The sequence below is a fragment of the Narcine bancroftii genome, chromosome 11 (genome assembly GCF_036971445.1).
Source record: "Narcine bancroftii isolate sNarBan1 chromosome 11, sNarBan1.hap1, whole genome shotgun sequence".
NCBI lineage: Eukaryota > Metazoa > Chordata > Chondrichthyes > Torpediniformes > Narcinidae > Narcine > Narcine bancroftii.
The window spans coordinates 70180629-70208112 of NC_091479.1; the positions used below are offsets into that span (position 1 = coordinate 70180629).

The window sequence follows — 27484 nt, forward strand, 5'->3', positions numbered from 1 at the left end:
GTTTGAGAAAACCATTGAACTATGGTAGATGGAGTGGGGTCCTTCCATTTAAGAAGAATTGCTCTCCGAGCCATCAGGATGGTAAAAGCCATCATCCGATGAGCAGAAGCCGGACAACGACCTACATCTGCTCCTAAAACTCCAAAAAAGAGTAGTTAAGGGATTTGGTTGTAAATCAATTGCAAGGATTGCTGAAAGAGACTGTCCAGAGCCGGACAGGACCAAAACATATGGGTTTAATGAAGCCACTTGCGAATTACACCTGTCACAGATTGGATTAAAATTAGGAAAAATACGGGCAAGCTTGTCCTTAAATAGCACATTTGATGTAGCAGCAAGTGGTTTCTTATTTGTTCATTAGTTTTCATTTAATTATTCATTCACCGGAGGTGCCAGTGTCAGAAAGACTAGCACTATTGCCCTTCGTTAATTGGTCTATTTTCCCATGTTTCTGGAGTTGAACATAGTCCAAACCAAGCAAGGATGGCAATGAACAAGATAGGTGATATTTCCAAAGATTACTATTAGTTATTCTAGCTTTTAATTCATGTTTGTTGCAGAGTCAAATTTTAAATACCACAGCTGCCATGTTGGAATTGGAAAATGTCCTTGGGTCTTTGTTCCAGCATTCTGAAATTTAATGGTCCAGCAACATCATGTTCATCACTATTTTAATGGTAGCAATTAGGTAATGTTTCCATTTTGTTCAGAATGTCAGATTTGACATTTTGGTGTCTGTGCTAAGCAAATTACCTTTAGTCTTATTTGTCAGAGTATGTGCATAACACGTACAATCTGAGATTCTTTACTCTGCAGACGAGGCAGAATCACCACTTAATGGAAGTGCAAAAAAAGTACATCGTATTTTTTTTAAACTGTAAATGAATAACAAATGTAAACAAACTATGGAATACAGAGAATAAAAAAGGCTTGAGTTTGTTGTTGAATCTGATGGTGGAGGGGCAGCAACTATTCCTGAACCTGGAGTTGCAAGCCTTGCGGCACCTGCACCTCTTTCCTGATGGCAAGTGAAAACTGAATGTGTGCTGGGGGTTGTGAGGATCCTTGATTGCTGCTGCTCTCCAACGGCAGCTTTCCCTGTAGATGTTTTCAATAGCGGGGACAATTTTGCCTGTGATGTCCTATCCTAGTTTGCGTCTTTTGGGGGGGGCTTTACGCTCAGGGGTGTTGGTGTCCCCATAGCAGACCATGATGCAGCCAGTCAGCACACTTTCCACCAAACCTCTGCAAATTCCTGAGGAAGTAGAGATGCTGACTTGCTTTCCTTACAATGCCATTATTTTGTTGGGTCCAGAAAAGATCCTCTGAGATGTGACTCCCCAAGAACTTTAATTTGCTCACCCTCTCCACCTCTGATTTCCCCCCCAATGACCATCTAGCTTTCCCTTCCTGAAGCCAAGAATCAGCTTCCTATTTTTGATGACATTTAGTGTAAGGTTGTTGTTGGCACACCATTCCGCCAAATTTTCAATCTCCCATCTGGATGCTAATTCATCGCCTTTCTTTATACAGCCCATTACCGTGGTATCAATGGCACATTTTTAGATGTAAAGTGAGTAGAGCAGGGGGCTAAGAACGCAGCTCTGTGGTGCTCTAATAGTGATGGAGATTTGTGGAGATGTGCTACCAATCCTCACTGATTGCGGTCTGGAGGTGAGGAAATCCATGATCCAATCACAGTGAAGTTTTGAGTCCCAGGTCTTGAAGGGATGATGGTGATAAATGCCGAACTGTAGTCAGCATTTAACTACCGGTCAGAAAGAAAGTCGTCAATGGGCTAGTAGTCAGATTATATTATATTATGCAAAGGAGGCTTTAATATCTGTTTGCAGTAAGCCTTAATAGTTGCTTTGTAGTAATATTTGTATTCTAAGATCTATGTTATGTTCTGTGGCTTAGTGTTTTTTAAATAGTAAATGTCCGTTGAAGTTTCCTGTTTTGTCCTTTCTGGTGTGTGAATGGGATTTGTGATGTTAGGGTTATTTTCAATTATAAACTTAAAGTTTGCAGACCTTGTGCCTTGACGTCAAATAAATAATGAGTTGCACAATATTGCAGCAACATTTCTTATCTTCTGATTGAATTGAAGGCAATATTTATCATGCCTGTAAGTAAATCTTTTTTTCTCTCTCTAGATAAATGTTTTCAAAGACCCAGTTATGGATCCAAATAAGCGATCCAAAAAAGGTCGACTCTCTTTGCACTGCACTACACCAGGACGTTATGTTACGATGGAAGAGGGCAAAGGTGAAATGGAGCAAAATGGTCCTGTAAGTAACTTTTGGGAATTTTGGCCACACTGCCAAACAAACAGGGAAACTTCTTAACCTTGATAGTAATGAGGGAACATTCCTTTAGATTGCAAAATTACACATCAAGGCTATTTCAGAAAGGGTAAGAAATTAGTAAACTGTAGATTGGCTTAATAGCTTCAATCAATTGTGAGTTCTCACTAATTTTTAGCATGAATTTACATTCATTGACTGAGACCAAGGGTGTTTTTTAATGTTTGGTCATGCTGAAATCACCTGTTGCAGAGCTGTTGTTGATCTTGATCTGGATTTTTTTTTAAATCATGCCAAGAGATGGTTATTTAACATTGAACCATATAAAATTGGCAGAGCAGGTGTGAGAAAGATGGGTACACAAACTGGCAGATAGTTGGCTATTGGTCCTCTGAAGCTAATGCACTGATGAAATGATCTCAAATTAAGCAAATGTGAAATTTTTTTTAAAAAAAATTATTTTTCTCGCTCTATGAACCATATTAACCAAAATACACACAAACATTTCCCTCTTGAATATATACAGTGGCATTTTCTCCCTCCTTCCCACCTCCCTCCATACCCACTAAACGTTCAACATATACAATACAATAAACCCATTAAACAATATCATCACACAATGAAAATAAACAAGAAAATTGTGTCATCCATCTACTTTTACACACTGGGTCAGTTCATTTTGTCGTCTTCTCATTCTGTCATTTTAGGGGGTAGAGTCCGCGTTAGGCCCTCTCTGTTGTGTTCCGGGTACGATTCACAAATTTGTTCAAATAATTTAACTTTATTTTTTAAATTATGTTATTTTTTCCAATGGAATACATTTATTCATTTCTATGTACCATTGCTGTACTCTCAGGCTCTCTTCTAATTTCCAGGTTGACATTATACATTTTTTTGCTACAGCTAAGGCTATCATAATAAATCTTTTTTGTGCTTCATCCAGTTTGAGGTAATTCTTTACTTACATTACTTTGAAGAAAAATCTCGGGATTTTTTGGTATGTTACTTTTTGTGATTTTATTTAATACCTGATTTAGATCTTCCCAAAACTTTTCCACTTTCTCACAAGCCCAAATTGCAAGTACTTTTGTTCCCGTTTCCTCCTTACAGCAAAAACATCTATCTGATACTGTTGGGTCCAATTTATTTAACATTTGGGGCGTGATATATAGCCCGTGTAACCAATTATATTGTATCATGCGTAACCTCATGTTTATTGTATTTCTCATAGTTCCGGAGCATAGCTTTTCCCATATTTCATTTTTTATCTTTGTTTAGATCTTGTTCCCACTTTCGTTTGGGTTTACAGCTTATTTCATCGTTCTTTCTCTTGCAGCTTGATGTACATGTTTGTTATAAATCTTTTAATTATCATTGTGTCTGTAATCACATATTCAAAGCTGCTTCCTTCTGGTAACCTCAGCCTGCTTCCCAATTTGTCCTTTAAGTAAGTTTTCAGTTGGTGATATGCAAACATTGTACCGTGAGTTATTCCATATTTGTACTTCATTTTTTCAAAAGATAATAAATTATTTCCCAAAAAACAATTTTTTATTCTTTTAATCCCTTTTCTCTCCCATTCTCTAAAGGAAAGGTTATCTATTGTGAAAGGGATTAGTTGATTTTGCGTCAATAATAATTTTGGTAGTTGGTAATTTGTTTTTTCCTTTTTACCTGAATCTTCCAAATGTTGAGCAGATGGTGCAGTATTGGTGAACTTCTATACTGCACCAGTTTTTCGTCCCACTTATAAAGTATATGTTCTGGTACCTTCTCCCCTATTTTATCTAGCTCTATCCTGGTCCAATCTGGTTTTTCCTTTGTTTGATAAAAATCTGATAGATATCTTAATTGTGCTGCTCTATATAATTCTTAGTTTGATAACTGTAAGCCCCCTTGTTTGTACCATTCTGTTAATTTATCTAGCGCTATCCTCAGTTTCCCCCCTTTCCGTAAGAATTTCCTTTTTTTTTAGCTCATTGAAGATTTTCTCTGTTAAGGGTATTGGTAACAATTGAAATAGGTATTGTATCCTTGGGAAAACATTCATTTTAATTCAATTTACCCTTCCTATCAGTGTTAGTGGTAAATCTTTCCAATGTTCAGTGAGGGAGATGGTGGACATCCGTGCCTAGTTGACCTGCTTAATTTAAATTGGTTTGATATGTATCCATTTACTGTCACCTTTGCCAATGGTCCCTTATCCAATTAATATCATTCTATCCTGTCAAAGGCTTTCTCTGCATCTAAAGCAACTGCCACTGTTGGCGTCTTATTTCCTTGTAGTGCATGGATCAAATTAATGAACTTACAGATATTGTCCGTTGTTCATCTTTTCTTAAGAAATCCAGTTTGATCTAGTTTTCTTATTTTAGGTACACCAGTCGGCCAATCTGTTTGCTAATAGTTTTGCTATTATCTTATAATCTGAGTTAAGTAGAGATATTGATCTATACGATGCTGGTGTTAGTGGATCTTTCCCCGTCTTTGGTATTACTGTAATTATTGCTGCTTTATATGAATCTGGCATGTCTTGTGTTTCTTCAATCTGGTTCATTACTTCCAGGAAAGGAGGAATTAGTAACTCTTTAAATGTTTTATAGAATTCTATTGGGAGTCCGTCCTTCCCAGGCGTTTTATTGTTCGGTAGCTTTTTTTTAATACATCTTGTATTTCCTCTATTTCAAATGGTTTTATCAATTTGTTTTGTTCCTCTTCTTGCAATTTTGGTAGTTCAATTTTAGCTAGAAACTAATCTATTTTGTCTTCTTTCCCTTGGTTCTCAGTTCGGTATAATTACTCATAGAATTCTTTAGTTTTCATTGATCTCTGTTGAGTTATATGTAATTTGTTTGTCCTTTTTCCTTGATGCCAATACCGTTCCTTTAGCTTGTGCTGTTTTAAGCCGCCAAGCCAGTATTTTGTGCGTTTTGTTTCTCCTAGCTCATAATACTTCTGCTTTATTTTCATTATATTCTTCTCCACCTTGTACGTTTGTAGTGCTTCGTATTTTATTTTTTTGTCTGCCAATTCTCTTTTTGTTGCATCTTCCCTTGTTGCTAGTTCTTTTTCTGTATTTACTATTTCCCTTTCCAACTGTTCTATTTCCCGATTGTAGTCCTTCTTCATCTTAGTTACGTAACTTATTATCTGGCCTCCGATGAATGCTTTCATTGCATCCCATAATATAAATTTGTCTTTCATATTTATTTCAAAGTACATTTTAATTTGGCGCTCAATAAATTCTCTAAAATCCTGTCTTTTAAGTAGCATGGAGTTTAATCTCCATTTATATGTTCTTGGTGGGATGACCTCCAGTTCTATTGCTAATAACAGGGGTGAGTGATCAGATAACCATCTAGCTTTATATTCTGTTTTCCTAACTCTCCCTTGGATATGGGCTGACAACAAAAACATATCAATCCTTGAGTGTTTTATGTCTACTCGAATAATATGAGTATTCCTTCTCCTTTGGGTGTTGTCTCCTCCATATATCCAAAAGTTGCATTTCCTGCATTGATTTAACCATAAATTTGGCTACTTTGTTCTTTCTGCTAGTCTTTTGTCCAGTTTTATCCATCTTTGGATCCAAATTAAGGTTTTAGTCCCCTCCTATCAATATATTTCCCTGTGTAATATCTTCAAAAAAATATCTTGCATAAACTTTTGATCCTCTTCATTAGGTGCATATATATTGACCAAATTCCAGAGTTCTGAATATATCTGACATTTTAACATTACGTATCTCCCTGCTGGATCTATTATTTCCTCCTCTATTTTGATTGGGGTACATTTTTATTGATTAATATAGCTACTCCTCTGGCTTTTGAGTTATATGATGCTGCCGTTACATGCCCACCCAGTCTCTCCTTAATTTATTGTGTTCCACTTCAGTTAGATGCGTTTCCTGCACAAATGCTAGATCTATTTTTTCTTTTTTCAGTAAATTTAATAGCCTCTTCCTTTTGATTTGGTTATGTATTCCGTTAATATTTATAGTCATATAGTTCAAAGGTCAACATGGCCATCTCATACTTTCTTTGCATCTCAGTTCCGCTTCCTCACCACCATCTTTCCCCTTTTCCCCATGTTCATCTCTTTTCCTTTTTTTGAACGCACTGTATGACAACACTTCCAAAATATGAAATATTTCAACTATTCCCTTGACCCCAAGTGTTCCCCCCCCCCCCCGAGTTGTCCCTTGCCGGGCAACCACAACACCCCTCTCCATTCAGACTGCGAACCTGTTCGTAAGTGTCAACTGATTTCGCAGTGACTGTTATTCTCTCCCACCCAACCCCCTCCAGAAAAGACTTATCTTCTCATTACAACAAAGGTCCCCCTCTTTTCTTCTATTTATTTATTGGGGTTTTTTTAAATTTAACCCCTCCTCTTTTTTCTCCCCTTTTCTTCCCCCCTTTTGTTCTTACTCATACATTATTTTTACTTCTTTATTTGTAGTTTGTTGTCATTCTTTGTTCTTGTTACATCTCTTCATCTCTCTTTCTGTCTTGTAGGCGTTCTGCAAATTCTCATGCTTTCTCTGGATCCGAGAACAGTCTTTTTTTGCCCCGGGATAACTATTTTAAGCACCACTGGATATCTTAACATAAATTTATAGCCTTTCTTCCATAGGATCGATTTTGCTGCTTTAAACTCCTTCCTCTTCTTTAGGAGCTCAAAACTTATGTCTGGGTACAAAAAAAAATTTGACCTTTGTATTCCAGTGGTTTTTTTTGTCTTCTCTCATTTTATTCATTGCCTTCTCCAATATATTTTCTCTTGTCGTGTATCTCAGGAATTTTACTAAAATGGATCTTGGTTTTTGCTGTGTCTGTGGTTTCGGAGCTAGTCTTCTGTGTGCCCTTTCTATTTCCATTCCTTTCTGCATTTCTGGCATTCCCAGGACTTTTGGGATCCATTCTTTTATAAACTCTTTCATATCTTTGCCTTCTTCATCTTCCTTAAGGCCCACTATCTTTATATTGTTTTCCATTATATCCATCTTCTGAGCTAACAACTCCTGTGTTTCTTTAACTTTTTTCCACTTTCTTCCTATTTTCTTTTGAAGTGATTCACTTCCATTGCTACTGCCATTACACGTTCTAACACATTTTCTAATCTTTTCTCTACATCTGTTATGACTAGCTCTATTCTACTCACTTTTTCTTCTGTACTTTTCATTTTTCTTAATTTCACTAAATTCTAGTGTCAGCCATTCTTTTAATGCTTTCATTTGTTCTTGAAATTTTTTTAATCTATGCCCATTCATTTTACCTCCTATTCCTCTGTGCAGAGCTTGGTGTTCTTCTTCTTCTGTGTCTGCTCTTGGATTTGTGTCTTCTATTTCTCTTTGTATCTGTGTCTCTTCTGACTTGTTGAGCTGCTTGTCTCAGTTGGGGTTTTTTTTCCATGGTGTCTTGATGTTGGTCTTCTTCTGGGCTGGTTATCTGTTGTCTCTAGTTTCCTTTTTTCTTTCTCACCCTTCCTGTTCCAGTTGCTCTCTTTATCTTCCAGCTGGTAGCCCTGCTGTTGGGCCTCTCTTAGCTGTTCGTCCTGTCAGTGTTCTCCTTGTTATGGGCAGTTGCGCACCTCTGGCTCCGTGAGCCATTTTTGCAGATCTGCAGTCGCGACCCTGCAGGGTCTACACTAACCTCGGGGAGTGGGCTCCTCTTTCCATGGCGGGTCCCTCCTTTTTCGTGCAGGTAAGGCCTTCACCTTTTTCTTCCAGCATCTATCTTTCTTTCTTCCCATTTTTGGGTTTTCTTTCTTAGGTGCCACTTTCTCCTCACCTTTATTTGTTGTGATTTGTGTATCTGGGGCTTTGCTTTTTCTTCACTTTTTTCCTTCTTTTCTGGAGAGGTCTGGTATTCTCCTACCAGCCACTACTCCATCACGTGACTCCTCCCCACAAATGTGAAACATATGAAGAGTTTTCCAACTTTTGATGAACTGTTTATCCATCATTTTCCATTATCATTCTTATGTACTTAGATCTTTTAAAATATATTAATATTCCATGCATGCAGTAACTACAATTATTATAATACAAATATCAAAAAAGAACAAATTGATTACATACATGCTTTTTCACCCCACCCAAAAACCCCTCTCTCTCCCCCCCAACCCAACCTCCCCCTAGAAAAAATACACAAATTGAAAAAAGTAAATTTTTATAGGTATTGAAAGATAAGAAAAGAGGAAGTAAAAAAAATTCTTTGGATTGCAGAGACAGGTGTCATGCAGTACAATTCATCAGTTCTAACATAAATATAAAGAGGAGAATTCTGCAGGGCTAGAGGGATAAAAAGGATATCACTGCAAATTTAATCACATTATTTGAGTATGGGTGCCAGATTTGTAAAAACATTATTTATTTCTGAAGTTATAAGTACTTTTTTCACAAAGGAATACAACTTTGAAAGTCAGCATGCCACCATGGCATAGTCAGATATATATGATTTCCAAGTAATTGTAGTACATTTTCTTGCTACCGTTAATTTGACAAATTGTACTTTTCTCATCTTGTTCCTACAAAATGGCTCCCTGTGCATTCATGCTCATTTGTCTTGCCCAATCCCAGTGTGATCTTTTGCTGTGCACTCCTTCCCCTCGCAGCTCTGTTTTGAAAACTAAACCCAATCTTCTCAGTACTAAGGAAGGTGTCCCCGACTTAAAACAGTAACTTTACGCAGAGGCTGCTTATTGGCTGAGCTCAAGCATTTTCGTTTATTGTTAATGCACCTTGAAAGTAAAAAGGTAGAAACAAATTCCTTCCTAACTTCTTGTTACAGAAACATTTTGTAAAGACATCATTAAAATGTTATGGACTGGTCCAGGGAGAAAAAAGATGCCAACTGTTGTGTATAGTCTAAAAATATTATTTGGGATGAAAAGGGCTAATAGAATGCCATCTACCAAGATCTAGAAACTCTGGGGTAGAGTTTTGTTGATGTGGAAAGTCTGGGACTGAAGAGATTTGAGGTTTTGCTTTGTATTGTGGACGTTTTGTGTCTGGAGCAACTATTTCCAGCTGAATGAGCTGGAGGTCCCGAGAGGGGGGGAAAAAAACCCTCAAAATTGAAGATTTTCACCCTGAGTACATTCAAGGTAGAAATAAAAATATTTCTAGGCAGTGAAGGTGATCATGTCGGAAAATGGGCAAGGCAGAGAATCAGGCCAGATCTATTTAAATGGGCAAAGCAGGTTCAAAGCCTGTTCCCGACTTGTCTCATTTTGGCAAAAAAGGGGAATTAATTGGGAAAAAGGATACAGGCTCCCTGTGTTATGCTACATGAAGGATTTATTTGAGTTACCAGAAAACTTGGCGATCTTAGGAATTGGAAAGAATTCGCCAAGGTAAGTTGCAATCTCCAGAATTTACAAGGTGATTTTAAATGTATAAAAGTTAGATCAGCCATGGGGTAGAAAGATTTTTTATGGATTGGGATTCACAACTAGGCCTTTTGCCAATGAAAAGACTTGAAATGGAAACGAGATACAAAAGGCATTCATTACTCAGACAGTTAATTTTTAAATCTGATGTTTGATTTTTTTAAATTATGTACAGGTTTGCGATTTGGGAAAATAAAAGTAGGAATAGTTGGAAAAAGGAATATGTATGTGTGTGAGAAAATTGGGTCGCATGTTGCCTTTCATTGCATAGCACAAGCATCCTGCCTGTCTGCATTTGTCTTTTCTGGACACACGCCAAACAAAGTGAGCCTCCACATCTGAGATGGCTGAGCATGCTCCACTAAACAAGTTGATTTCAGGCAGTGTGAGGGTGAGAAAATTGGGTCACAAGTCAACTTTTATTTCATTGCGTAACATAATGGTCTCGATCTTTTGCTTCAAGACCCACTTCTGGAAGATGCCAATAATTTGAAACAACTCATCACTTCATTCTGATAAGCATCTAATTGCCATTTTTATTTAAAATGATAAACGTTACAAGTTCTGTGCAAAAACCCATCAAGATGTACTTAAAATTGTAAATTTTTATTTGGGTGAGGTGGGAGAGGGTGAAGACCACTCGTTTGATTTTAAAATCAAAACAGAAAGCTGAACACTCAGCAGATCTGGTAGCGTCCGTGGGAAAATAGGAAGGTGAGAGAATGAGGGCAGGTGGAACCTCCATTATCTGACGCTCTGTGGTCCAGCAACTCCCATGGTCTGGCACGTTTTGAATCTGCCACCATTAGTACAAACTCCTCACAGACAGTGTGGGACACGAACCCTGGTCCCAGTCGTGGGAGATTCAACCTTTACAGTGCCAGTGACTGGGGTTTATGTCCCACGCTGCCTGTAAGGAGTTTGTACTAACGGTGGCAGATTCATCCTTTACAGTGCCAGTGACTGGGGTTTATGTCCCACGCTGTCTGTAAGGAGTTTGTACTAACGGTGGCAGATTCAACCTTTACAGTGCCAGTGACTGGGGTTTATGTCCCACGCTGCCTGTAAGGAGTTTGTACCAATGGTGGCAGATTCAACCTTTACAGCATTAATTCCAATATTTGCAGTCTCTTGTGCCTTTACCCAATCTGTGTTTTGGTTTCTCTTCAATGTTGACTATGGAAATCAAGGTAACATGTGCTTTTGGAGCTGTTGAGTTAATAAATGAACAAAGGCAATGAGAGAAAACAAAAACCCAAAGAACATCCATTGTTTTTTGTTTTTCAATATCCTCTGACCCTGACAACTGAAAGCATGTGTCCATCTCTTGCCCTCCCTTTCCCTCTTTATAACTTGAAGCATACCTTTGTTCTCCCCTCTCCAGTCGGATGACTACCTGACCCGTTGAGTCTGTCCAGCATTTTGTTTTACTTTCAGGTTTATAACATCTGAAGTTTGTTCTTGTTCATTTTGAGTTGTTCACAATTAGTTGCCAGGCAGCAGTATCAAATGTTCCTGCTCTCATTATCAATTGCATAGTTGTATGGACCGCCATGAATTTCAGGCATGTAGTCATCTCAAACTGACACTGTTCCTGAATTTGAATTGATCCACACTTACTGCATTGTTATTTTCTGGATTGTTGTGTTTGAACATTACTCTTGAATGTTTTGAATTTACAGGATCTGCTGCATACAGTTTTCAAGAATGGCATAGTTGTAAAGAGCTATACCTTTGATGAAGTGAGGGAAAATGCTCAACTGAAGAATAACATGGGAGACATTCAAATCTGAGTTGCTTTCAAATAAAAATGAGGAATTTTAAAAATGAAGAATGATGTCCTGTCGATTGCAGATTCTGTGCACATGTGTATAAATGCAGTTTTAATTTGCCTATTAAATCTAAAAAATGATATGCTGTGCCATATAAACAGTAAATGGCGATCTAATGTACAGTGATCATCCAGTACAGTTTGTATTTTTAATGCTTACTGTACACATGGTTTGAACAAAATGTTGCTTTGAACAGCTGCTACTTGTGTTTTTAAATGTAAATTGTGAGGTAATAATAGTGGATACTAGGAATTATGAAAGTGTACAATGTCAGCCCATGTTTCAACCAGGTGACCATCTTCACTGGTGAAAAATTTAGCTAATATGGGAAATGCAGTTTTTGTATATATACACCAAGCTTTTGGATCTTCCTTTTTTTTCCTTTTTGTGGGATTCCAGGCACTGTTCCAGTTTGGGAATAAGGGCAGCTTTGCAGAATGAAGTATCAGGTTATGTCAAAATACAGCCATTTGATATTGTGATGAACAAAACCTTTTTTGAAAGTTTGGAAAGTCAATGGTGCACTAATTATTCATAAATATATGGGTGCTGAAAAATGCAGGTTTTTTAATAGCAAGCATCAAGGGAGAGAAGGTGTCCAGACTCGACTAGAATTTATGTATAATTTTTCTCATGTAGACAAATTTGGATTAGATTTTCAATGCATTTGATGAGTTTGTAACATTTATGAAATTGATAGGAAGGTGACATTCTTTGAAATAACACTTATTTTGGCTTTTCTTTGATAAAATGAAATCTTTATTGACTCTAATTACCAGTTGTTTCTGCACCTGTGGAATGTTAAAGTAAACACAATCTGTTTCAGAATAAGAAATGGCAATAAAATACTACAACTCTCTAGGATTAGCTTTAAGTTTGATCTCATTCCCATTGTGGTTATTAGTTCTGGAGAGTTTCATACACCATTAAGATGTTATGAGCATCATTTTCTGGACTGTTTGATGTCTCCAGTATTGGGTGATACTTTTCACTCTTCTCTACCACATCAATGTGAATAAAATGTCAAAATAATATTAATCTATGCAATTGGATTTTTTTAAAAATTGTCAAGTAAACATACTGATTTCATTCACCTGTGAATTTTGATGAACTGAAAATAAATGACTTTTAGGTTTAGTGGATTCTACTTTTGTTCTTTTATCTCTCTTCCCCCCCCCCCCACCTGAGCATGAAGTGAAAGAGCATTGCTATTAGATGTATTTTTTTTAAAGTAGTATAACTGTAAATGATTTGAATACAAACAAGTTTCAATCATTTGTTCTGCGATCTATGACTTTTTCTTGCAATTGATGTCATGTTGATAACCTGACCAAAGGAAAAAATGGGAAGAATGCTACTCGGTCTTCAAAATGAGTCGGGACAGCAAAATTACTGGTGATCATTGGAACATTTTGTAAAATATATTTGTATGATTTAACATTAAACTTGCCACTAAAATGTTTTTAATAACTCTGCTATTTTCAACCTACTTTAGTCCTAAAAAATATAGTTCAGCTTGTATTTAATAGGAAACCAATCTTTCCTGCCAGATATAAACAATTCCTTTTTGTATAAATGTTAAATAGGAAATTTTGCAGAGAATTATCCTTTTAAACTTGCTGTTCTTAGCATAGCAGATTTTATTTGGATGCCGAAACAATCAAATGTGTTAATATTCCAAAAGTATGGTACCAAATTATCATGAATGAAATGCAATGTTAAATTATGAAGTTGAACAAGTTGTGCCAATTTTCAATCCAGAAATCTTAAGAAATTACTAACCAGAGAAATCTAGAGGGGAAACCAACAGTTGGTTTGCTTACTTATTATAGGCAGAAAGGTTTCACCTGTCTGCCAACTCAGGCAGAGCAATCATTGCACCACGGTCCTGCAACTTGCTCTCTTGCACGTCCATCAATTTTCCTTTGATTCTTTTTCTTGATGCATTGAGATGTAACTTAAAGTCGCGAATTGAATTATTTAACCCATCTTTGGGGAATTGGGAGGGAACAAGAGCACCTGGCAGAAATGTGCACTAGTGAAAAATGGGAAAACTCCAGTCAGGTCAGGGTCAAACCAGAGTCTGAGATGAAGCAACAGCGCTAACTGAATCATTGTTGCAAATTGAATTGTTTTCCACTGTCTCTTTAATGGGCCCAGTTGGCCTGAGTGTAGCACTTTTCATTAAAAACCTCTTCGAATCGAGTTAGTTTATAACCTCTCCTAACTTCAAACAGATCAAGAAGACATTATCTTTATTGAGGAACATCTTTTCAGTGGAGCTGAGTTAAAGCTGCTAATCCAATATAGTATCTTTAAAACAATAATGTTACCATTCCTAAATACAGAAATTTTGCGGCTGTGTGTATCATTGCCTTGTTTTCAAAATAACATGAAATTCTGTTGGAAGATTGATATTTGTTGAGCATTTACCCATATATAAATGTTATGAATTGATCGACAACATGATCTCCTATTTGATGTGATTAGCTGATCTATTTAAATTAATTGGTTTCCTTGTGCATTGTTTGAGCAAGGGACTTAATGAGGCTTTGTTTTTACAATGTATATGTTATAGGTTGGAAAATAATAGATGCAGTAAAAATTTTCCATAATTGCTTATTTTTGCTGAACCTGATGCCATTTGCTGTTTCTTGATTTCTCCTATAAATTATATTTTTCCCATAAACCTGAAACTATCTGAACAATATTATTAATAAAGGATTTCTTTTGATTCCTCTTGTTGCTGTCAGTCATGTGCTGAGTTTATTCACGCACAATGTACAGATGCACCAAAATTCTTTCTTGCTGCAGCCACATGTGCCAACAGCAATGGTATAAATTAAACAAAATCATTTATGAAAGATGAAACATCCAGCATGTCTTGATGAAGTAGAATTCATTTGGTCTCCTATTGCAATTTATCCAATAGCTTCTAAAATAAGTATATCCCACTGTCTGAGTTGAATGTCCTGGATTGTGGTCACGAACAAATTGAGTACAGAAAGAAAACTAAATTAAGATGGTGAACAGCAAGCAAAAGGAAAAAAATTCAATCTCCAATTAAATTCCACAGAAATGGGGTCCTGCAGTGATACATTTTCAGCAGTAAAAGTTATTTGACAGTCATAATAACTAATAATTTAAACTTATTTACAATGCATTGCACTAACGATCCTTTCTAGTTTGCTTTGTAAGTAATACTGAACTGTATTGGACCATAAAACAGGAGCAGAAATAGGTCATTGAGTCTGCCCTGCCATTTAGGTGTGAGCTGATCCATTTTTCCACTTGGCTACACTGCCCAGCCTTCTCCCCATAATCTTTTGATACCCTGGATGATGAAGAACCTATCAATCTCTGGTCATTGCATTTCATGTCCTTGCATAAATGAGTGCTATGTCTGCCAACGAAATGCATGAGTGACAAAGATTGGACAGGAGTTGTGCAAATACAACCGTAATGTAATAGTTTTACTGGTTTAAGCTCTGGGTGAATTTAGTTGTTATCCAATTTGATCCTAGCAAAAAGAGCACTGCTAAAATTTCCCATCAAATCAAAGATGCAAAACATATTTTGCCTCTTTTCCCATCATCCAGGTGAGGTAGTGATTTACTTACAGTTCCAATCGATAACACTGTGTTCAATGATCACCTCTATGGTCTCTTCGTAAAATTCAAATATAGAATTGAGTACAGGCTATAGGGTAATCCTCTTCCTGTCAATTCTCACTTTATTCTCCTCTCTTGAACATATTTATGGAGTCCTCAATATAATTTTGAGAAACAGTAGGCATTTCTTCCATTTGGGCACATAATGCAGCCTATCTGCCAAAATTGCATGTGGATGAACTAAATTTTGATCAGGAAATAAAGCAAATATCTTAGCACCTTCAATGTCTGTTCTGCTGTTTTGGATTTTGTATCTTAAGTCTCTTCGATGTTCTCAAGCTGGTATGTGCTTCCAGCAACAGTGGAAGCAGGTTCAACAGGATCTTTCAAGAGACAATTTGATAAGTACACGGAACTGAGAAAAATGAAGGATTATACTGTAGGGAAATTCTCGACAGTTGTTAGAGGTTTTTAGATCGGCATAACAGTGGAGTAAGGGGCCTGAACTGTGCTGTTGATATCTATGTTCTATGCTCTTGTATGTTCTTTTATTCCTGTTTTTTCTCCACCCTCTGGAACATCAAACTAGTTTTTTTTTTAGTTCTGATGACCTCTGAATTTTTTTGACACTCTGCAGAGTAACACCCTTCCAGCCCATGAGCCTGTACAGCCCAGCTAACCTGCAAACCCCATAAGTTTTGAAGGGTTGAAGGAAACCCATGCAGACACGGGAAGAACATACAAACTCCTAAAAGACAGGGCTGGATTCGAACCAGAGTCACTAGTAATAGTGTTGTAGTTAGCGCAATGCTAAACATGCTGCCTGCTACCTCCATTTCTCATAACTGTTCAGGAACAGTTGCTACCCGCCTCCACCATGAGGACTCCCAAACAAGCAACTCCGAGACTTTGCACATTCCTTGTGATTGAATTGCACGGTTCACTTATTTAAAACATTCTGTTCACATTTCTCTTTGTGCTGTATATGTATCTTGAGTACATTTCTTTTGCATTAACGATAAGTAGAAATTCTGCCTGGCCTGCAGGAAAAAGAATCTCGGGGGTTGTATGTGATGTCATCTATGTAATCAATGACAAACTTTAACTTTCTCCTTCCAAAGATGATGAGTGACCTGTTCACTGCATCATTTGGCCTGATTGTTGATATAAGAAACACATTCTCCTTGATTAAGTTTTTAATTGCAAACAATTCATTTTATATTTTATTGCAAAGAACAAACTATCAATGTGTCATTCAGTGGAATTTAATTATATATACCAAACCATTTTTTTTTTTAAATCTCATCTGACATTTGGATTTGAGATATTAAATGAGGCAAAATTAGTGAAGAAAAATCACAGTAGAGCTTTAAATGTGGTAGAAAGTATTAAATGTTTAAAGGAGTCAAGCATGCTTGCTGGCAACAGAAAATCTTCCTCTGGCAGTATGGTTGATACTGAGAGGGTGCCATCTTATTAATGCATCATGTTAGGAAATAGCATACCCTGAAAAAGTGGTCGAAGAAGAGTTGGTTCCAACTGTCTGAAGGGCATTTGAAAATGCACTTTGAAAACTAACTGCGGTGCTCTATTGAAATACAGGAGTGAACTCCAGTGAGACTGAAATGATGGATGGACCTTTCCTGTTCTCCACAGCCTCCATAAAATTGGACACCAAGTTCTCTGCAGTATAAAATGTCCCCCAGTAAATGGAGCAGGCCAACTCGTTAAAAGAATTGCAACTCCTGTGCAGGTGTTTCTTGTTAAACAGGTTTTAGAATTACAAAAGACTTTTTTTGGAAAGAATGTCAGTTGAGAAATGGTTCATTTCCTCTGAAATTAAAAGATTAACAATGACATTCCAAGAGTACTTTCCCATGATAATTCTCTACTGGAGCTAACATTTTTTTAAATTTAAAACCAATTTTTTTTTAAATCCTTAAATATAAATCACTTCAGCTCCACTAAGGCACTTATTAGAAACTAGCTTAGTATCACAATTGTATGTTATCCAACATTTCTGGACAAATTATAAATATTGAAATTCCGTGGAAAATCATTTCATGAAAATCAGATGAAAAAGTCACGCCCATGCTTGTGTAGCTATGACTCAAAGATTGCATTGGTGATCTGGTAGTATTTGCCCAATAAGAGCTGTAGTATTTATATCCATCGGGCACACAAAACTCAAAACGGTCAAACAGTTTACCTATCTCGGCTGCACCATTTCATCGGATGCAAGGATCGACAACGAGATAGACAACAGACTCGCCAAGGCAAATAGCGCCTTTGGAAGACTACACAAAAGAGTCTGGAAGAACAACCAACTGAAAAACCTCACAAAGATTAGCGTATACAGAGCCGTTGTCATACCCACACTCCTGTTCGGCTCCGAATCATGGGTCCTCTACCGGCATCACCTACGGCTCCTAGAACGCTTCCACCAGCGTTGTCTCCGCTCCATCCTCAACATTAATTGGAGCGACTTCATCCCTAACGTCGAAGTACTCGAGATGGCAGAGGCCGACAGCATCGAATCCATGCTGCTGAAGATCCAACTGCGCTGGGTAGGTCACGTCTCCAGAATGGAGGACCATCGCCTTCCCAAGATCGTGTTATATGGCGAGCTCTCCACTGGCCACCGTGACAGAGGTGCACCAAAGAAAAGGTACAAGGACTGCCTAAAGAAATCTCTTGGTGCCTGCCACATTGACCACCGCCAGTGGGCTGATATCGCCTCAAACCGTACATCTTGGCGCCTCACAGTTCGGCGGGCAGCAACCTCCTTTGAAGAAGACCGCAGAGCCCACCTCACTGACAAAAGACAAAGGAGGAAAAACCCAACACCCAACCCCAACCCACCAATTTTCCCCTGCAACCGTGTCTGCCTGTCCCGCATCGGACTTGTCAGCCACAAACGAGCCTGCAGTTGACATGGACATTACCCCTCCATAAATCTTCGTCCGCGAAGCCAAGCCAAAGAAGTATTTACATCTCCCTTGTCAAAAAGTTTGAACCAATCTACCAAGATTTGTGAAAACCTAAAGTTAATTTGTTTTGACAGATCTCTACCAAGATCTGTTGAAAGCTCGTTTGTTTTGATTTGGGACAGCAGAGCAACATAGCAGTCATTTGTTGGCACCAGTGAGTAGGATTTGATTCTGACCTTCAGCTCTGTCTGTGCAGAATTTGCACATCTTCCCTGAGCCTGAGATAGTTTCCTCCCATATTCCAAAGATGTATGAGCTGGTGGGTTAATTGATCATTCCAAGGTGCTGCTTGTGTGTAAGTGAACAGTGGAAACTTGAGGGGTGGGGGGAAGAGATTGCAAGGAAAGTTGGTGGGAAATGGGTTTGTTCTGCAAATTGGTAGAATGGACCAAATGGCTTCTGAAGTTGAGCAAAAATGGAAAAGATGGGAAGCACTTGAAGATTCTTAATAATTCCTTACACAGTAAACTACTGGCAGCATTTCCTTCCTCTTTGTTTTAAAGTCATTCTTTTTTTTAAAAACGCAATTCAAAGAAATAATTACTGCCTATCTGCATTCTAATTGCTTGTTCCAAATAGTTGACTCCAAGCAACTCTATCAATTAATTACTTAAAGTGAGAATGATGAACCACATTTGGATCTGTTGTCAGTACTACTTAGGAAGGAACTGAAGTTTACAAAACTAATTCAAGAGGTACTTAAGAAATTCATCCAAGATGAACAGATACACTTTCCACAGCGAGGCTGGGACTTTATTGCCTCAATAATTTGTTTTACTCAGCTCAGTAACATTGAGTGTAAAGCTGAGATCCAGGAATGTGGTGGGTTGATTGACGGTAGCTACAAATTTAAGGATTGAATGCATTTATGAGGTCCATCAGTCTCCAAATCCAGAATTGTGAGCATTAAAATTGGTCAGAGTGAGGTTTCTAAAATAATCTGATAGCTGCTAGTGTTTAGTTCAAGTTTATTACCTGCATAGAATATAGCATTATTCTGAAATCAATGAAGGTTTTACATCTGTGTGCCTGAATTTAAAACTCCACACCTTGAAAAAACAAAAAGTAACTTTATTAGTCTGACTTTACCCAAGTCAAATGTGTCACATTTCCCCGACCCAGTCAGCGTGGTCCTAATCCAACCAGGTCCCTGACCTACCTCAGAAGAAAATGGCTGACCCTGTTACTCCTTTGGTGTCAGTGCTTGTGCGCTGGCATCACAGGGAACCCTTTGTCTGAAGAGCCTGTTGCGATCGGGGGAGGGGGGGGGTGGGGGGGGGAGAGGAGTCGCTGCTGTGGGGCTCGGGATTGGTTGGGGGGGAGAGGGAGGGGGGCCACAATCCAGGGGAGTGAGGTCGCTGCCAAAGGGGGGAGGAAGAGAGGTCACTGCCGCGAGGGTTAGAGGAGGGGAGGTCACTGCCACAGGTGGGAGGGAAAGGGTCGCTGCTGCGGGAGGTTGGGAGAGATGTCGCTGATGCAGGGCTTGGGGTTGGTGGGGGTGAGGGGTCGCTGCCACGGGGTGGGGGAGAGTGGGGGTCCGCAAATTGGCGCTGCTGTGAACACCACTCTGGTTTGCAGTCTTCTCTTCTTTGGCTTGGCTTCGCGGACGAAGATTTATGGAGGGGGTAAATGTCCACGTCAGCTGCAGGCTCGTTTGTGGCTGACAAGTCCGATGCAGGACAGGCAGACACGGTTGTAGCGGTTGCAGGGGAAAATTGGTTGGTTGGGTGTTGGGTTTTTCCTCCTTTGTCTTTTGTCAGTGAGGTGGGCTCTGCGGTCTTCTTCAAAGGAGGTTGCTGCCCACCGAACTGTGAGGCGCCAAGATGTACGGTTTGAGGCGATATCAGCCCACTGGCGGTGGTCAATGTGGCAGGCACCAAGAGATTTCTTTAGGCAGTCCTTGTACCTCTTCTTTGGTGCACCTCTGTCACGGTGGCCAGTGGAGAGCTCGCCATATAACACGATCTTGGGAAGGCAATGGTCCTCCATTCTGGAGACGTGACCCACCCAGCGCAGCTGGATCTTCAGCAGTGTGGACTCGATGTTGTCGGCCTCTGCCATCTCGAGTACTTCGATGTTAGGGATGAAGGCACTCCAATTAATGTTGAGGATGGAGCGGAGACAACGCTGGTGGAAGCGTTCTAGGAGCCTTAGGTGATGCCGGTAGAGGACCCATGATTCGGAGCCGAACAGGAGTGTGGGTATGACAAGGCTCTGTATACGCTTATCTTTGTGAGGTTTTTCAGTTGGTTGTTTTTCCAGACTCTTTTGTGTAGTCTTCCAAAGGCGCTATTTGCCTTGGCGAGTCTGTTGTCTATCTCGTTGTCGATCCTTGCATCTGATGAAATGGTGCAGCCAAGATAGGTAAACTGGTTGACCATTTTGAGTTTTGTGTGCCCAATGGAGATGTGCGGGGGCTGGTAGTCATGGTGGGGAGCTGGCTGATGGAGGACCTCTGTTTTCTTCAGGCTGACTTCCAGGCGAAACATTTTGGCAGTTTCCGCAAAACAGGACATCAAGCGCTGAAGAGCTGGCTCTGAATGGGCAACTAAAGCGGCATCATCTGCAAAGAGTAGTTCACGGACAAGTTTCTCTTGTGTCTTGGTGTGAGCTTGCATGCACCTCAGATTGAAGAGACTGCCATCCGTGCGGTACCGGATGTAAATAGCAAGAACCAAAGACTTGTTGATCCAAACCAAGGCTTTTATTAGCAAAAGACAGGAGCTCTTCACAGGTGGCCGACCAGTCCGGAATGATCCAACCTAGCTAAGGACACAATCCTTTAAGGCCCAGACAATAGGTGTGGCTTAGCTCTCAGCCAATTGCTGCAAGCACAGTCCAGATACAGTAACTATATACACTATGTACATTGGTGATAGATCTGTATAATCACATTCACCCCTTCTTGGAGAATTGACCCTGGAAAAAAAAACAAAAACGAGGGAGAGAATGAAAGGAAGGAGTAGGTCAAGGACTGTAGCGGTCAGGGGGTCTGACCAACCGGTGTGACCGCCGTGGTGCCGGGATTGGGGTCGCTGGAGTGGTGTCGCCAGCGGGCTCGTCGGGTGCGACTGCTCCGACACTCAATTCCCCAGTCGTGTTGTCGGCAGGGTGGCCCGGGTCATTGGGGTGTTGTTGGTCCTTCTGTTGCGGCACGGGGCCTGGGGAATAAATAGTTGGGGAAGGTTGGGTTAGGGGGTTTGCTGGGTCTACCGCGTCCTGAGCTAGGTCCCGCACCGAAACAGTGTCCTCCCGCCCGTCTGGGAACTCAACGTAGGCGTAATGTGGGTTTGCGTGGAGTAGAGTCACTCGGTCGACCAAGGGGTCGTTCTTTGAGTGCCGGACGTGGCGTCGCAAAAGGATGGGGCCAGGGATGGTGAGCCATGCCGGTACAGTGGTTCCTGATTCGGATTTCCTCGGGAAAAGGAACATCCTTTCGTGGGGGGTGGCATTTGTTGCAGTACATAGGAGGGAGCGGATGGAGTGTAAGGCACTAGTGAGAACCTTCTGCCAGTGAGAGGTGGGGAGACCTTCAGACTGGAGAGCCAGTGTAACCGCTCTCCATATGGTGGCATTCTCCCTCTCAACCTGGCCGTTACCGCGTGGGTTATAGCTCGTGGTCCTGCTTGAAGCAATACCACACTCCAGAAGGTACTGTCGCAGCTCTGCGCTCATGAATGAGGACCCCCTATCACTGTGGATGGAATTGGGGTACCCGAAGATGGCGAAAATACTGTGAAGGGCCTGTATCACTGAGGTGGCAGTGGTGTCTGGGCAGGCCACAGCGAATGGGAAGCGGGAGTACTCGTCGATGGCTGTAAGGATGTAGGTATTACGGTTGGTCGACGGTAGGGGCCCCTTAAAGTCTACGCTAAGGCGCTCGAAGGGGCGGGTGGCTTTGATAACGTGGGAGTTATCCGGACGGAAGAAATGGGGCTTGCATTCAGCACACACCGAACAGGCTCGGGTCATGGAGCGGATCTCCTCGACTGTGTAGGGTAGGTTGCGCGCCTTGACAAAGTGAGCAAACCTAGTGACCCCTGGATGACAGAGCGCCTCATGGAGTTTCTGTAGTCTGTCCATCTGTATGCTGGCGCACGTCCCCCTGGAGAGCGCGTCAGGCGGGTCGTTGAGTTTACCAGGCCGGTACAGGATATCATAGTTAAAGGTGGAGAGTTCGATTCTCCATCTGGAGATTTTGTCATTTTTTTTATCTTACCACGCTGGGTGTTGCTGAACATGAAGGAGACCGCGCGTTGATCAGTCAACAGTGTAAAGCGCCTCCCAGCGAGGTAATGTCTCCAACGACGCACCGCTTCAACTATGGCCTGGGCCTCCTTCTCGATCGAGGAGTGTCTACTCTCTGGACCCTGGAGGGTTCTGGAGAAGAAGGCTACAGGTCGACCGGCCTGGTTCAAGGTGGCTGCCAGGGCGAAGTCGGATGCATCGCTCTCAACTTGAAACAGGACAGACTCATTGATCGCGTGCAGCGTCGCAGCAGCGATGTCGGATTTGATTCGATCGAAAGCCGCTGTGGCTTCGGTCGAGAGGGGAAAGGAGGTGGTCTTGATGAGGACACGCCTTGTCGGCGTAGTGTGGAACCCATTGGGCGTAATACGAGAAAAGGCCCAGGCAGCGTTTGAGAGCTTTCTGGGAATGGGGGGGGGGGGGTAAATCCATTAGGGGACGCATGCGGTCAGGATCTGGCATGACTATCCCGTTCTCCACCAAGCAACCTAGAATAGCGAGTCGTGTGGTCCGGAAGACACACTTGTCCAAATTGTAAGTCAGTTTCAGCCGACGGGCAGCTTGAAGAAATTTTTCTAGGTTGGCATCGTGGTCCTGCATGTCGTGGCCGCAGATGGTGATATTGTCCAGATACGGGAAGGTAGCGGTTAGCCCATTCTGGTCCACCATCCTGTCCATTTCCCGCTGGAAGATCGCGACACCATTCGTGACCCCGAATGGTACCCTGAGAAATTGATATAGCCGCCCATTTGCTTCAAAGGCCGTGAATGGTCGGTCCTCACAGCGGATCGGGAACTGGTGGTAGGCCGAACGTAGGTCAATAGTGGAGAAAATGCGGTATTGGGCGATCTGGTTCACCACATCCGTGATGCGTGGCAGGGGGTACGCATCCAGGAGCGTGGAGCGGTTAATGGTCTGGCTATAGTCGACCACCATTCTTGACAACCACCACCTGGGCTCTCCAGGGGCTTGAACTGGGTTCGATGATGCCCTCATCCAGCAATCTACGCACCTCACTCATAATGAATTGCCTGTTTTCGTAACTATATTGCCGACTTCTGGTGGCCACAGGCTTCCAGCCAGGGGTGAGGTTTGCGAAGAGTGCTGGCGGGGCAATCCGGAGTGTGGAAAGGCCGCAGGATTGGCCCCGGGGCACGGGGACGGGTTGCTCGGGTGCTTCTGGGGGTGGGGCGATGGCAGACCGAGAGGGGGGCGTGGGGTCCCCCAAAGTGTAGGGACACCATTTGGAACTGACACTGGAAGTCTAATCCCAGCAACACTGGGGCGCACAATTGGGGATGGACGAATAATTTGAAGTGGGTGACCGTTACGCCCTGTACTTCCAGCGTGGCGATGCAATACCCCTTTATCCCAGTCAAGTGCGACCTCGTCGCTAATGAGATCCTCTGGGTAGTGGGGATAATGTCAAGTCCCCAACGGATGGCCAGATCTGGCCGGATAAAACTGTCAGTTGACCCAGAGTCAAATAAGCAATTGGTGTAGTGTCCATGCACTTTAATCAGATCCATTGCTTTAGTGAGAGGATGAGAGCATTGCTGGTTTTGTGTTTTTGAAGCAGTTGACAGGGGAGTTTTGCGCGATGACGTCACGCAACGGGATGACGTAGTCAACGCTCGAGGAGCAGCTTGGAGGACCTCCCGGAAGTGCTGTTGTGGCGGCGTTGGTGGGTGAATGGTAAGTAGTGGGGTTTGTAGTTGCTCGTGATTGGCAGTGGGTAGGTCGTTGGTCACGGTGGTCGGGCCCTGGCGGTCGTCGGCGATGGACACTAGGGTGAGTAACTGGTTGGCCGCGGGGGTGGCTGTGGCGGCGGTAGCAGCAGCGGTAGCGTCGGCCCCGGGGGTGTCTATGGCGGCAGCAGCAGCGGCGGTAGCGTCGGCCCCGGGGGTGTCTGTGGCGGCGGCAGCAGCGGCGGTAGCGTCGGCCCCGGGGGTGTCTGTGGCGGCGGCAGCAGCGGCGGTAGCGTCGAGTGTACCGCACGGGGATGGGAGGCGGGCCAACACCATGGTTGCGAGGGTGGGCTGCCCCTTCTGGGTTCGGCGTCTCCGTAACGTCAGGCGTTGCCGTGCAGGGGAGCCCTAGCTCTCATTGGACGAGAGCTCTGGGGAAGAAGAGTTTGAATGGGATAGTGGCAATTGGGCTTCACACGAGGCACTGTGTTTGCTGGCGGCCATTTTAGACCTACAGACTGCAGCAAAGTGGCCCTTTTTAAGGCACTTCTGGCACCTGGCTTTTCTTGCTGGGCACTGGGACCTGCTGTGTTTATCCCTCCCACAGAAATAACATTTTGGGTTCGCAGGGGGCAGGGTAGCAGCAGCTGACAGGCCATCAGGGGTAGGGTAGAAGGGCACTCTACTCACATCAGAACGTGGGGTCCAGCCCCTAGAGAACTCGGTGGACTTTAAGGCTGCATCCTAGTTTTTCTACCCCTTGCTCGAGCAAGCGCAGCCTCACTTCGTTCGATCGGAGCCCGGCCACATAGGCATCCCGGATGAGATAGTTTGTGATCTCGGCAGCAGTTTTGTCCACACAGTTACAGTCCTTGCCCAATGCCTTTAATACTTGTAAATATGCCCTGCTGGACTCGCCGGGCTGTTGCTTCCTCGAAGCAAGCAGGAGCCTGGCATGAACTCTGTTCACCAGTTGATTATACAGTTCTTTCAGTACCTTTATGGCTGCGGTGTAAGTGGTCTCATCCTGGACGTTCTCGTAGACTCTCAAGGACACCATAGACAGCAATGCTGTTAGATGCTGGTTATCCTCCTCCACCTCAATGAATCTCAGGAAGTTTTCAAAGTTCAGCAACCAGAACTTAAAGGCTTTGAAGGCTGTAGCTGACTGTGGGTCGATATCAAGTTTTTCTGGCCGAGTAAAACGCTCCATCCCTTTCAAAAAAAAATTCTTTTTGCTAATAAAATTGTAGAGCTCGTCGAAAGAACCAAAGACTTGTTGATCCAAACCAAGGCTTTTATTAGCAAAAGACAGGAGCTCTTCACAGGTGGCCGACCAGTCCGGAATGATCCGACCTGGCAAGGGACACAACCCTTTAAGGCCCAGACAATAGGTGTGGCTTAGCTCTCAGCCAACCGCTGTAAGCACAGTCTAGATACAGTAACTATATACACTATGTACATTGATAATAGATCTGTACTATCTCAGTCTTTCATGGCTTGGTTCAGCATCATGCTGAAGAAGATTGAAAAGAGGGTTGGTGCGAGAACACAGCCTTGCTTCACACCATTGTTAATGGAGAAGGGTTCAGAGAGCTCATTGCTGTATCTGACCTGACCTTGTTGGTTTTCGTGCAGTTGGATAACCATGTTGAGGAACTTTGGGGGGCATCCGATGCGCTCTAGTATTTGCCAAAGCCCTTTCCTGTTCACGGTGTCAAAGGCTTTGGTGAGGTCAACACAGGAAAGGGCTTTGGCAAATACTAGAGCGCATCGGATGCCCCTTTGGTTTGCAGTGATGGCTCAACATTTGCAGCAGCAGGATGTTGTGGGAAGGGAGACGCACGTTGACGGGGTGGGGGAGACTAACAGAGGGGGCAACTGACAGGCGGGGGAGACTTACCGATAGTTCCTGTGAGTGCGTGACACGTCACTTACCACATCATTACCAGGAGGGCTCCCAGGTGCTGCAGTTTAAAAGTGCCTAATGCAACTTGTTCTCCAGAACTAGCAGAATCTTTAGTCAAACAGTTCCCACATATCAGTAGTTAGAATCCTGGCTTCAACCTGATAATGTAGAATATTGCCACATTATGAACTGCTTGATAATCCAATGTGACAAATAGCTGCACCATGTTTAATTCCATTTACAACTCCTCAGTAAATGAAGTAGTGCATACCTGCTCACAACAAGCCCAAGAAAGCATTCAGGCATTGTTTAAAGTGGTAATTAGCATGCTCACTACAAGAATCCCAGTCAATGCTCATCTCCAACAAGACAGAGAGTCAAACACTGCTCTTAAATTGTGTTAGTACTCGGGGATGGTGTCAGACCAGATTTTCGTGATTCTCAAGCAGTTCTCTTAAAATACAAATCTTGGGAGGAATAAAGAAGAGATGAACAGGTAAATTTTGATAGTTTATTCATCAGCAAATACAGCATGCTTCATTTATCAAAGCGAACAGTGGTGCTAACGGATGCACACAAGCCCACAAAAACGCACTAAATTTAAAGTGAGAATTTTCAAAAAGTCTGTATTCTCAGGTTGTCCAGATTTCTGGCTTCTGGATTTCTACTATATCACCATTGCCAACTCCATTACCATCAATGTCCTGGGGTCACCAATAACCAAAGATTCAAATGGACCAGCTACATACAAAAGCAGCTTTGAGGCTGGCTATCATGTGGTGAACAACTCACCTGATGCCTCTCTGTCCTCTATCATCAAGTACAACATGCGGAGTAGGTATTTGAGACACAAGCAGGTGACCCTCCAACTCGCGCACTATTGCGTCTTGGAAATTTATTTCCTGCCTTTCACTGACAATGTATCTAAATCAGAATGCCAGACAGCCAATTCCCTAAGCAGCTGCTTTACGGAGAACTGTGTCAGGGCAAGCGGTCAGTCTTGGGGGTGGGGGAGGGTGCACTAGAAACATTACAAAGACTGTTTCAAAGTGTCCCTCAAAGACCTGGGTGTCGACATCGACACATGGAAGACACTTACCCCTGACCGTCCAGCTTGGTACAGCAAGGTCATCACAGGAGCCCATGCAGTTGAAGTTAGGTGAATCATCAAGGCGCAGCAAAAGCGGGCTGTGCACAAGGTCCAAGCAGAATCCACTGCCACGACAGCAACCACCCACTTATGTCCCACACGTGCGCGAGCCTTCAGGGCCCAGATTAGCCTCACCAGTCACCTTCAGACCCACAGTCACCAATCTCCCATTTGACTTTGAAGCCATGATCATCTTCGACTACGAAGGATGAACAGCAACATCTAAATCAGTGGTTCTCAACTTCCTTTTTCCACTCACATGCCATAGGTGGTCTGCGGTTAGTAAGAGATTACTTAAATTGATGAGGGGGTGGGGGAGGGAAGAAAGTTGAGAACCATTGGTCTAAATCAGGGA

General features: G+C 42.1%; 1 protein-coding gene across 1 annotated transcript in view; it reads left to right on the forward strand.

The window, feature by feature from the left end:
- Positions 1 to 14267, forward strand: part of nampt1 (nicotinamide phosphoribosyltransferase 1) — a 54136-nt gene extending 39869 nt beyond the window's left edge. Inside the window, exons 10-11 of the mRNA XM_069903325.1 lie at positions 2157 to 2291; positions 11384 to 14267. Of these exons, the coding sequence (XP_069759426.1) occupies positions 2157 to 2291; positions 11384 to 11494 (246 nt within the window). The 3' untranslated portion in view covers positions 11495 to 14267. The remainder of the gene's footprint in view (positions 1 to 2156; positions 2292 to 11383) is intronic.
- Positions 14268 to 27484: the final 13217 nt, after the last annotated feature.